Source organism: Pezoporus wallicus, unplaced genomic scaffold (genome assembly GCF_028554395.1).
Source record: "Pezoporus wallicus isolate ANWC-B61680 ecotype Strahan unplaced genomic scaffold, APGP_CSIRO_Pwel_v1 contig_7853, whole genome shotgun sequence".
NCBI lineage: Eukaryota > Metazoa > Chordata > Aves > Psittaciformes > Psittacidae > Pezoporus > Pezoporus wallicus.
Genome location: NW_026641765.1, coordinates 190,159 through 202,798, shown reverse-complemented (window position 1 = coordinate 202,798; position 12,640 = coordinate 190,159). Strand labels below are relative to the sequence as shown.

The 12,640-nt window shown below is 38.9% G+C and overlaps 1 protein-coding gene across 6 annotated transcripts in view; it reads left to right on the top strand.

Annotated features, from left to right (window-relative positions):
* Positions 1–12,640, top strand: part of LOC130607844 (mitogen-activated protein kinase 10) — a 148,532-nt gene that overhangs the window by 108,420 nt on the left and 27,472 nt on the right. For 5 of the 6 annotated variants that reach the window (XM_057425314.1, XM_057425315.1, XM_057425312.1 and 2 more), the window contains 2 exons: positions 326–491; positions 3,564–3,635. In XM_057425314.1, coding sequence (XP_057281297.1) covers positions 326–491; positions 3,564–3,635 — 238 coding nt within the window. The remainder of the gene's footprint in view (positions 1–325; positions 492–3,563; positions 3,636–12,640) is intronic. The other variant, XM_057425313.1, reaches the window with a different exon arrangement.

The window sequence follows — 12,640 nt, the reverse complement described above, 5'->3', positions numbered from 1 at the left end:
CAGCATTAAAAAAAAAACACAAAAACTCAGGATTAGTACCAGAGTACCATTTTAGTTTCTTGAACTGCTAAATGCAATTAATTTAACACCAGTAGGATCCAGGTAAAGCCCCACTGTATGCAAAGTTAGACCATCTCCCAGAAGAGTTTGCTTAGAGAAACAGTAGCCAGGTTTTGCTGTGTATTTTAAAGTATTTTTGATAGTAGCTGTAAGTATCAGGAGAGTAAAACTCTATTTTAAATCTGACCTAAAATATCAGTTCATATCACAGCTATGCCTGGCTTTATGAAAGTCAGTCATATGCCTTTTCACTATCTTTTTGCAGGATTTAAAACCAAGTAATATTGTGGTAAAATCTGACTGCACTTTGAAGATTTTGGATTTTGGACTGGCCAGGACTGCGGGCACTAGCTTCATGATGACTCCCTATGTGGTGACACGTTACTACAGAGCACCAGAGGTCATCTTGGGAATGGGCTACAAGGAGAATGGTAGGGCTGCAATTTTGTAGCAAGCACAGTATGACCTGAAGTGGAAGGTCTACCTCTACAATTGTAAGGGGCACCAGGAGAAAAAGAAAACATAATGGGAAATGACAGTTATAATTTAAAAGGCAGGTCATTTAGAGCAGTTTCTCGCTGTTGTGTACTGCAGCTACTGAATGTATTTGGGATGCTGTGCTGGTGAATGTATCACTGTGGAGCTGCAGAGTACTAAGAACCTTGTTCTTAGTTATGGTTGAACTTAGCAAATACAGTTAGCTCTTTCTCTTTGGCTTCTGTGTCTGTGAAACAGTGTGAAAACCACTGAAATTGCTGAATGAATGATGTGCTCTAAATTTGAGTCTGGGTCTCTGAATTGTTCAAGGGAAGATGAGATACTAGCTGAAATAGGGAATCCTAACCCTCCCAGAATTTCTCCATATCTGGAGTTCAATCTGAATATCAGGAATGGCTTCTATCTTTATGGTAGGTTTAACTAAACTCCTAGGTTTTGCTGACAGTTTTCATGTGTTTTAGCTGAAGCGAAAAAAACATGCACCTGATTTGTATATAATTTCACTAGAAATAAATAGGATTTTGCTCTGAACAGTCTGTGAGGGATCTGGATACCTCTTGATCCCTGGAAAGACTGTGAAAAGCAGGTAGGGGGTGCTCACTATAGAGAAGCAGGTAAGGAAGAATTCACATTTTGCAAAGTATGAAGGGAAAACTTAATAAGTGATTCTCATTTTGTAACATAGCTGTGAATTGCACCTGAGTGCCAGGTAGGCCAGCTAGGACTCAGATTCTGTTGTCAAAACTACCAGTGGTCTGTTTGACACAGAAAATTTTCAATGACAAGCACAGCAAATGTCAAAACCACTTTTTTGTTAAAAAGTGTTCTATGTAATTTACATTGAAGGGGTTACCTAACCTGCACGAGAACTTTTACTAGCAGCCAGCTGTATCCTATAAAGGGCATTGAACTGATTTTGGGTGCTGATTTCATGACTTACACAATAAAGCCATGCTAACAAAAAGTTCTCCAAAATTAGCAAGTCTGCAAGAATTATTTGTAATGTTTATGAATTTACAGCACACATTTCAATATTAAAGTCTAAAAAGTAGAGGATGATTAAGCACAGTCTAAGTGAAAAGAATAATTTCTTAAAAAAAAAACTTCCTTAAAGTATTTTGTAATTGTTAATTTTTATAAGTGCTGTTAGAGATTTGAACTAGGCTCAGCATGCTTAGATGGTTCCTTTGTCAAAATCCAGAGTTCCTTCTATTCTGAAATGAACTATTTTGTGTTTATTTTTTTCCTCTCCAGACATGTAGTAGATGATTACTATTGTTGTTGTTATTGTCCCTGAAAGGACAGAAAAAGCACTTGTTTTTCACATGATTAAAATCGCACCAAGAAAAAGTTAGACACTCTTGTGATGAAGTACACAGCTGGGAAGGTACTAAGAATGTTTGCCACATCCAAAGGTCTTGTTCAAATGCCCACTGAAGTTAACATGGAGACTTCCTTTGACTTCCTTGGGCAATGAATCTGGCTCAAGATGAATGATTCTGTCAACTTGTACAAAGCCAAAATAAAGTAAACAGAGAGAGAAAACAAAATATTTTAAAAAGAAGGTCAGCTTTCTCCTTGGAGGATCTGGTCTGCTTGGAGGCTTTGATCCAGCTCCCAAGGAAGTCAACAGAAAGGGTTGGTTTTTGCTTCCCTGCTCTGGCCTATGCTGCCACATTACTGAAGCTCCCCTACCTTTTTTCCCCTTCTTACTGCATATACTGCCTGTACAAGGACCGTTCAATGCTTTCATTTTCTTTCCGCACTTGGTTGGCTAAAGATGCATAATTACCATCAGTTTGCTGCCCTTCTGTGGAAGGTCCCATAACTGTCAGTTTGAAGAAAACTCTGCCACTGCCTCAGGCATGCTCTTGCTGTCCCATGCCCCTGGTACCTATACCCTCCTTTTCCCAAATGGAACATTTCACCTTTATTTTGTTTTACCAAGAAATGAGTTGTTTGTTTGTTTCTTTGGTTTGGTTTGGTTTGGATTGCTTTTGGAGGATAAAAAGGGGAAGAAAAAGAGGAGAAACTGGTTGTGTAGGTCAAGCATAACCACAAAATGAGGATTCAAAGCTGAGAAACAACATAGTTTTTAAAGAATTTAAAAACAGTTTTTTCCCCTTCACATGGAATGCAAGTCTGTTCTTTCTGTTCATACTGTGTCACTATCTATCTAGTCTTTTTTATTGTAAGATGACAAAAATACCCCAAACCAGCCAGGTCAAGCAGATAATGTGACTACGCATATTGCATCTAAAAGCTAAATGCAGGATCAGGAAAATAAATGCTCTTACTCTTGATGGTACTTGTGCAAAGTGGTTGTTTTAGCATTTAAGTATGAAGTAAAAAACAGAGTCCACACAGGTCACACTCTCCAGTTCTTTCCAGTTGGTATGTAGGTACAGGTATGTAGAGATAGGTACCTAGGACACAAGTACAGATCTTGAAGCAGGAGTTTTAAATAACCCTTAAGGGTGGTATTTATACAGCCTTTATTTATGTGAGTAGAACCTCTTCTGTACCGCTGCAAGGAGACTCAGTCCTGCATGGCAAAACCTAGAAACTGCCTGGTTGCAAGTAGGATTTGTTCCAGTTGATCATTGTCTAGCCTGAGGTTTTGTGTTGTTATCTTTTCCTTACAAAAAAAAAACCAAACAAACAAAAAAAAAAACCTGTTTTTTTTACCATAAACTCAGTGTATACTATGACTCTGTGCAGTTGTTACTTGTTCTTTACTTGCTGTGAGCCTTTTCCCAAAAATGTTGATTTTAAACTTTTTCCACCATTGTTACTAACTACTGTCAAGCTGACTGACACAGCTTTTACTTATTTACTTATTTATTTTTTTGGTAAGACATGAAAAAAAACCCCTAACAAAACCACAAAACAAACTGTACTGTTCTGATCAACCTGCTCTTTTTCCCCTCCTTTAGGAGTGAAATATCGTAGTTAACTTTTCTTTTTTTCCCTCCTTCTTCACTTCCCTGTCTCTGCTATTCTAGTGGATATATGGTCTGTGGGATGCATTATGGGAGAAATGGTTCGCCACAAAATCCTCTTTCCAGGAAGGGACTGTATCCTTGTGCCATTTGCTGCAGCTTCACCCCATCCCTTTTACCATGTAATGACTATACCAGGACTGTAAAGATAGAAGCAAAAAGTTGAATCCCAGAGGTATGAGTAAATGAAAATAGGGCACTACCAATATGAACAAAATTGAAAATGAAAAACACATGCACAGAATTATTTCAGTCAAACAAGTTATTTTATTTTAAAACCTGTAATCATTCCATTTTATGTAGTCATTATGTCATACTAATAAGCAATAAAGCAAACAAGCATCATGGGCTCAAATTAGAGAGCTTTACTCATTATTATTCGAAGGAAAAGTAAGAAAGAAAAGAATCCTAACTTGGTGCATCTGGCTCCTGTAAATCTGTTTTTCTGCTTTTATGTTTTCAAAAGAGTGGCTTCATAACATTTGTGGTGACACCGCAGTGTTTTGCTTGCAATGCATCATAGAATTGGATTCACATCAATGCTGTATGGGCTCAGAGTTGAGTCAATACAACATTTTTTATCTTTAAAACAAAATGAAGAATTTGACTCACCCAGTTTAAGGCAACTGTTTATCTGCTGTGGTTTCCAAAGTGGCCTGGTATCAGATTCTCTTGGTTTAAAAATGGATTTTCCTCTACTTGCATGAGGTCTGTGTTTTTAATTAAGCTGTGTTTCCTTCCCATCTTGTTCTTCTTTTCTTGGGTGATATTATTTTTACCACTGCCAAGGTGGTGAAAGCCATATTAGAAAATGAAAATAAAAGAGGAGGTGCTCTGCTTAGCCTTCAGTCTATCACATGCTAAGCCAGGCAACCTGCCTGGGATGGTTGGGAAGTTTAAGTAGTGTCTCTTTTGCCCGTCAGCATAAAATGCAGCAGCATAGCATGTTTTCCACTTTCAGAATCCAAAAGGCATGTTATTTTCAGCAGGTTGGCAGAAAGACACCATAAAAAAACCTGGCATCAGCAGACACAGGCAGTTGGTGTGGAGAAAACCCAGCTTTTCAGACATGTAGTCATGGAAGTAAATATTTTTTTTTGCTGGCTCTAGAGTGATTCCTGTAGGGTTTGTCAGAGTTAGGTCCTGCCTGTCCTGTTTTCACAGCTCTGTCAACTTTCTCTGAAAATGTAGCTCTTCCCAGTAGCCAGGTGAAGATGCAGTTATACATTACCAATAGGAAGATGAGGAAACTGCAAGTGCCTCTTGTTTGTTGAGGAGGAAACAGCAACATTGTACTGGCTTCTAGTCTTATAGGAATATGAACTGAAAAGTTATCAGATGCAAAGCACAACAGTGAAATAAGAATGGAGGGGTTTATTATTAGTGGAATAAGAATGGTGGTTTTTACTATTAATGGATAGCTGTGATATGTCACTCCATAGGTGCTGAGCTTCCCCTACAACATGCGGAGCAGTCTGTAAACCCACCTGTGGTGAGCTGACCCTGGCTGGACACCAAAACCATTCTATAACTCCCCCTCCTCAGAGGACAGAAAATACAACTTGTGGGTTGAGATAGGGTCAGGGAGAGATCACTCAGCAATTACTGTCATGGGCAAAACAGGAAGGACTTTAGGAAGTTAGTTTAATTGATTACCAATTAAATCAGTAATGAGAAATAAACCCAAATCTTAAAAAGACCTTCCCCCACCCATCACCTCTTCCTGGGCTAAATTTCACTCATGAATTCTCTATCTCCTTCCTGATAGCAGCACAAGGGGACAGGGGACGGGGGTTGTGGTCAGTTCACCACCCACTGTCTCTGCTGCTTCTTCCTCCTCAGGGTAGGACTCCTCACACTCTTCCCCTGCTCCAGCATGGGGTCCCTCCCACAGGAGACTGCTCTTCATGAACTCTTCCAATGTGAGTCCTTCACACAGGCTGCAGTTCTTCACGCACTGCTCCAGTGTGAGTCTCTACCATGGGGTGCAGTCTCCAATGACAGCGTCTTATTCAGGGAGAGCAATAGAATAGTTTTTAAATACCTTTTAACATGTCAGTATCAGTTAAAATGACAACTGAATTTATAAACAAATGCAGAAAACATTGTGTAAACTCTGGGATAGTCCTACTTTTTAAATCATTGGAAATCCCGCACCCTACAATACAGTGTATGTGGCATTGCAGTGTAGCTTACTCATTTCTAGCCTGAAGTAAGAACATTCATGTACGGTACAGTCTACATCCAAGAAAAATTGCACAGCTGCTGTCAAGCTTTATGAAAAGAAAAAATTTAAGGAATTATGATTGACTAAACCATCCCACTGAGTTATCATGGCACTTGGTGCTGCCAACTTGAAATAAAATTTCAATTTCAAAGTCTCCATGGAAATTAAAACATGGAGAATATTAATTTCAGATAATCTCACATAAATAAGGAACTTTCTCTAAGTTACTATAAGAAATCTCTGAAATCTGTATAGACTACAGATACTAGTAAATGATAACTGTCCTGGTTGGTATTAATGGAAATTACGCATTTTAAAAAAAATGTGTATGTTTGTTAGCTTTATTAAAATGTTCTCTGAGCACATGTTCTGTTAACTGCTATTTTCACTGGAAAAAAAAAAAAGCCAAACAAAAATTGAAAATTATTGCTCTGTCAATAATGTTGATGCATTTAATGTAATTGACCTAGCAAGGTACTTGAGATATGTCAGGGCTAGAGGACCGGTCCATTCAAGTGCTGAATGATAGTTTGTGATGAGCTAGCTGGTTCTCCGAAAAATAACACCCTCCAGTCTCCTGGAGAGTGCTGGGTAGAAGTTGCACAGCAGGTACCTTTGTTCCTTGTTACTCACCTAGAGCAGACGTTTCAAAATGCTGTCAGGGAGACTTCTTTGTCTAAAATCAGACCCTCATGAGAAGATATGCACCTTCTGATAAATTTGCAGGTGGATTTACAGACTAAAACTTTCCTGAGGAGTTCTGGTAAGCTTCTGTAGTCCACGTCTGAACTCCTTGCTCAGTATTCCTTCAATCCATACGCCACTTTTGTCTCAGTTAAATCAGAAAGAGTGTGAGCAGCTAAAACCTGCCCAAACTCTTGGATGTCATTGGAAATATGTTGGAAAACTCCAGGACATTCCCTAAAGCTGTGCTCAGCTCTAGCTAATAATATCTTCAAAATCTCATGAGGTTTCAATGTAAGGACTAGAAATGTATTTCTGGTATTTTTTTGTCTAAGAGAAGGAAAAACTTACAATGGTCTGAATGCTTTAAAGTGAGATTTATTTATTAGATCTGAGGTGTTGAGGACACAATGATGTCCTACAGGCATATATGACTTAATGGGGAAATAAAGAAAAGAGCAGCTCTCTTAAGTACTGGGGAGGCATGTAAAGGATGGTACTCTAGCAAGTTCATGTGTGAGTTCTTCAAGAGATCAAAGGGGAAACAGTGACTTAGTCACAGAAATCATTCTGATAACAGGCAAGTGTCTTAAATTTGGCTAGGCCTGGGTTACAATGGTGAGCATAGAAAATTCCTACTGCAAAGAGCTCAGAGTCTAAGACAGCCAAAATAGAAAATGCCATTAGGATAGCAAGAGCAAAAAAATCCAAACTGGCTCTATGTATATATGGACATTCAAAAATGATTATGAAGGGAAGTCAGTATCAACAGAGGAAGTTAATGTTTTCTGTGGCCAGATTGTCAAAAATTCTTTTTTCCGCCAGCTGTCTTTGAGACTGGTGGGATTAGGAGATGTATTAGGAGATGTATTAGGAGGTGAGATTAGGATTTTGTTGTGTTTTGCTGTATTGCTTGCCTTAGGAAAAAGATTTTGTCTCAACAAAGTCTTTCAAAAAAGGTGTTGCCTTTCCACCACTCATTAGCAGAATATCTCTTTGCATTTGAAATATCATTTGCAATTATTAGTGCATATAATCCTAGTATATTGAGTGCATGTTGTGGATTTTCTTAAACTGATATAATAAACCATCTGCACTTTTATTTAGTGCAGTCTGTTATTTTTCATGTCCCCAGTAGTATTTTCTTAAGGCTTGTTTTGTCTTTGAAAAAAAAACAAAAACAACGATAAGCATCAGGATTTTTTAAAAGAGACTATTAAGAATGGCTGTCCTGGCTCTCCAGGCTAGATCAGCTGGTATGCCTTAGCCTGCTGCTGAAATTTCTGTTGCCTATGATGACAATGAGGGATAAGTCTGGATTTTGATTCCACCCTAGGCACATGGTATTTGGTTTTGGACTCAGGATTTCTCTGAGAATACAGCAAGATTTTGAATTCTGATTATTTTATTGGCGGACGTTTACTCATCTGAGCCAAGGTCTGTTTCAAAGAGACTTCAGCATAGCTAGGAAGAGGATTTGGCTGTTGCCAATCTTTCTTTTTTAATTCAGATCTGTATACTCCAACGGTTTATAGTGTGATTTTTACTTAGTATAAGAGCCGCATTGCTGTCTGCGATCTGCATGGCATTTGGAATGCATTCCAGCTGCTACAGTGAAGATGATACATTGCTCTTTTCCCAACATTCACCTTAAAGATTTTCAGGATGGGCCTGAACACGCAATTTCAAAAGTGGCCTAACACTGAGGTGTAGACATGTGCTACACTTACTGCTGCCTCATATGAATTTCAGCCACTCAGTTAATTGCCTTTTCAGGCACTAGCGAAAATTGGATGGTCTCAAATGTATTCTGGGTTTTGTTTTTCCTCCTTTTTATTCTATTAATCAGGTTTTGCTTGATGGCAGCTGCACTAATTTGGACTGAGTTTCACTGGTACAGTTGAGCAGAGAATTTAAAACTTGTAGATAAAATAAGTAGTACTGAAGTCTTTTGTCAAGAGCTTGTAGTGTTTGGTTGGGATCAAAGTAGAGGACAGGAACACACTCAAAATCATATATCATCAGATATGAAAATATACAAGTATACTTAAATGATATACTTATCTGTTTGTACTGTAGCAGGAGAGTTTACCTGTGGGATTCCTCCTGGAACAGGTGAAATGAGTGTGCTTGAATACTGTTTGAGAACTGGCAAGACATATTTCAAAGTCAAAATTTAAATTAAGCTAAAAGGAGCTCTGAAGCTAGCCAACTGCAGCATCTGCAAGACATGCTTTAAATGTTACTATCTGCTAGATGCAGTGTAGTGTGTTTAACATTCCTTGGCAAATTTCCCCATAGGTATTTTTCACTGCAATGGTATTTATATAGTTATATTCAAAAGATGATGGTGATGAGGAAGAATATGGGTGCCTCCACTCATTCTTGAGCTTGCACCTCAGGATTCCCATGGCCTTTTCTTAATATACTTGTGCCTTTTAATATCGTATGGCATCCCTTCCAGTCCCTCTGCAAGCTCTGCTGTTCTGAAAGGGACAGTGGAGCATGACTTTCCAAGGAAAAACAATAGTTTTTTGGGACAGCAACATAAGAGCCAAAATCTGAGGAAGAGCATAAATTTGCATACAATTCTGACATCCTTTTGCATTTTTCCAGGTGAGCCAGGGTCTACAGGCCTTTCTACTACAGGTCAGTTCTGTCTTTGCCAAATGAAGTTGAGCATCTGCTACTCTGAATCTCAGAGAGTGCTGGCTTCACTGTGTCATAAGAAAGCACATGCATATCAGTCTGGAACTTGTGGAAAGTTTATAAAGAAAAGAGAGAGAAATTAATACATTGGTTTGAATCATCACACTTGTAAAATTGTGGCAATTACCTTTTATTTCCATCTAGAGTCTGTCAGGAGAGTAGCTGTACTCTACAGTGTTTTGCAGCTTCTGTTGCAGATAGTAAATTAGAAGTCAATAATACAGTATTCAAACACTTTGGAACCCTGTTACTGAAAATTTTAAGGGTTAAATGACATCATGTGGAGGGTGTTTTTCAAACTAGAAAGGAAAGATTTTTCTCAGGAAATCTTAATGGATTGAGCTGGTACTGTCCTGAGCACTTGTTAAAACACATTGAAATCCATACATATAATAAATACAAGTATGAAGAGAAGGGTTTTGGTATCTCAGTGAGGTCCTGAGATTGGAATGTCACAAAACTGAGAGTTTGCCGTGATTTAGACAGAATTGAGAGAGGGAAGAGTTTGATGGGTTTGGGAGGCTTTTAATCTTTTTCAGGTATTTGAGCCACCTTCACAATTGTCATTAGGAGCACTACATATTGCAAACTTTCCTTGGCACTGGAAATCTGAAGCCTTTGTAGCTGTGCTATCTAGAACTTGTGAGAAAAGGGATCTTCACCCTTGTATCATTGAGAATTACCAAGTATTTTTGTAAACTATATGTCCTTTTTTATTGCATAGAAACAACAGAAAAACCTGTAAAAACAGGGTACAGTGTCCAATACAGACTGCTGTGTTTTTCTTCCTGAAAATTCAAGTAAGGGCCTAGAAATGGTTCCTCAAAGCAGACCTTGCTGCAGATCTGCAGGAGCACTCAGCAACAGAGAGGGAGGTAAACAGAAGTCCTACCTTTTCTATTTTAGAATAGAAAGGTATCTTTCTATTTTAGAAGGATTTGGTGTCTTTCTGTGTTAGAAGGATTTGGAAAGAGAAGCTCACTGCCTTGTGACAGGCATGCTCAGTTGCCTTGATGTTTTACTGGAGCTTGCACCTCAGCCATGAGGAAACAGCATGGTGTGCTAAACATTTTGGCTTACTGTAACACAAATAAAATCCGGTATCATGGTTTGCTTCAGAAATACATCTGTCATAGTTTTCCCAAGTTAGTTTTGAAGACATGATCATCTCTTTCCATCTTGCAGAGGAGCAATTTCTGCATCACTAAAACAGGAGCCATGACAAGTATGAATCTTGGCATTCCTACTAATGCTCTGGGCAGAGAGAGAAAGCGTGAACTAGCCCATGAGGTTGGAAAAGGTAGCAAAGCTCATTTCGTTTCACGTGCATCTCTGGTCTCCAGAGTTTCCCGTGGCATGTATTTCATGAATTTTCATTTAAATGTCATGATTTTCATTGAATGAAAACCAGAGCTCACTGAGTGCAGGTCTAACAAGCGATCTCAGTAGCAGTTTTAGCAATGCCAGTTGCAGATCCCCCTTAAGAGGTCCCTTTCATTTTGTTTTGTCAAGTCCCTGAGAACCTACATTTTGGCGGGAGGAAAATGCAGGACCATTACGAAGAAATGAGAAAGGAAACAAGCTATGGTGTCCAGTATCACAGTGACACCCATTCTTTTACAAATTCACTCAGCATGGTAGGAGCAGCCTTCTGAAGAAACAGGAAAGGAAATTGTATCCACAGCTAAGTTACAGGGGAGGTGTCCTAGAAGGTTAGCTCAGATCCTTTTAGATAGAAACATCTTTGGCTAGTTCTGCAGTTCCTGATCCTTTTGCACCTTTTCTGAAGGAAATCTGAAACCCGGAATGATGACCAAGCACTTGTTTGGGACAGGACGTACATGAGACTAAAGCACAAAGAGGAATAGATGTCTTCATTAATGCTCTTCTATTCCAGCTCTCCCTTCTCACCATCTCTTCTGGTCACCTTAACTGTGAAGGGCTATGTCAACAGCCAGACCAGGCTTTTCCCATGACACAGAAAGTTTGGAGAGTGGGGAGCATGCACGTGTGTTCAGCTTCTTCAAACTCTGTTCAAGTTCCTGGAGAGATTTTGAATTTTCCTGTGGAGGGCAGATTCATTCTCCAAATGTTTTGTAAAACAGCCCTGATACAGTCACTGAAGAGGATGTTTCCTAACTGTTTGATGTGGACTTAGAACCAGCAGGTGGGCCAGAGGTGAAAAGTTTCTGTACAAGTGAAATATTTTCTCTGTTGAGGAAAACACTTGCATGTGGTTTATGGTGGACTTTTATTCAAGATGGCTATGGTAGGGAGACATTTGGTGTCCTTGGAAAACTTACTTGTATTTTGAAGTATACACACACACTCAAGAATGCATTTCAGAGGAGCTCTGTTCAATAATCAGGTTTGCAGAGGTTTTCGACACATTGAAAATCCCCCACTTCTTGTAATCCAGGACATGGGTATGGAGAAGGAGCTTCTTACCAAGGGCTATGCAAATCTCAACAATTTCACTTCAGAGCATTGTGGAAAGTTGTAGGTTTAATTCCTTAACACTATTTCATGTGATTCTAAAACAAGGCAAATAGTTGCTAAAGTGAAATTTTACCTAAAGTCATGCAGAGGTCTCTGTGACTGTAAATTAGCCTGGATTTGATTAAAGTTTAGGAATATTCCATGTGTTGGTGGAGCATTGCCAGCCTTTTTGACTATTTTGTATTTGGAAAAAATCTTGAACCAAATGTAGCTTTTCAGTGCTTTGGAGCTGAGCGCAGATGTTTAGACATTGTGGTTTGTTTGTTTCTCTGAAGCTTGTACAACTGAAATCACTGGGACTACATCTGGATTTATGTTGGACTAAATGAAACTGAGAATTGAGGCTTAGGTCTCTGTAGTACAGTCCTTACGGAACTTTGCATGAGTCTCAGTGCCTTAACTGGGGCTTCTGACAGCTGCTGCTGCTGCTCTATATGCCGAAACTCCTATAACCTTCAAATAACTAGCTTTCTTAAATGTGAAGTGAAACTCTGGGTCCCAATTTGACTTATTTCTAATTGGCTCAGGAGAGGAAAAAGAGGCAGCAGCCAAGAATGCACTTTTTTTCTCTCTTCAGTTGCCGGTTATATTCAAATGTTGCTCCTGATTTAGACATTTTTAAAGAGCTTCCTTCCCAAAACCTCAGGAGTAGAGGACAATAATCATCTCTTCTTTACACAGTTTATGGTTTAGTAAGTCACTACTTCAACTTCTGTGTGTGTGCTCTTGAACACAGCATAGAGCAGTAATGTCAGAAGAAAGCCTCAGAAAATATAAAGGAATAATGACAGATGAACAAACAACTGCTTGCTCTATCTTTTCCTGATACATTGCATGCCATTTAGCTTGTGATGAAAGCAGCAATAATTTGCATCTCTAGGTTTGCTTCTTGCTTCTAAACAAGTAGCCTTTAATTTATTTGGGGTTTTTTTGTTTGTTTATTGATTTATTTATTTTGTAG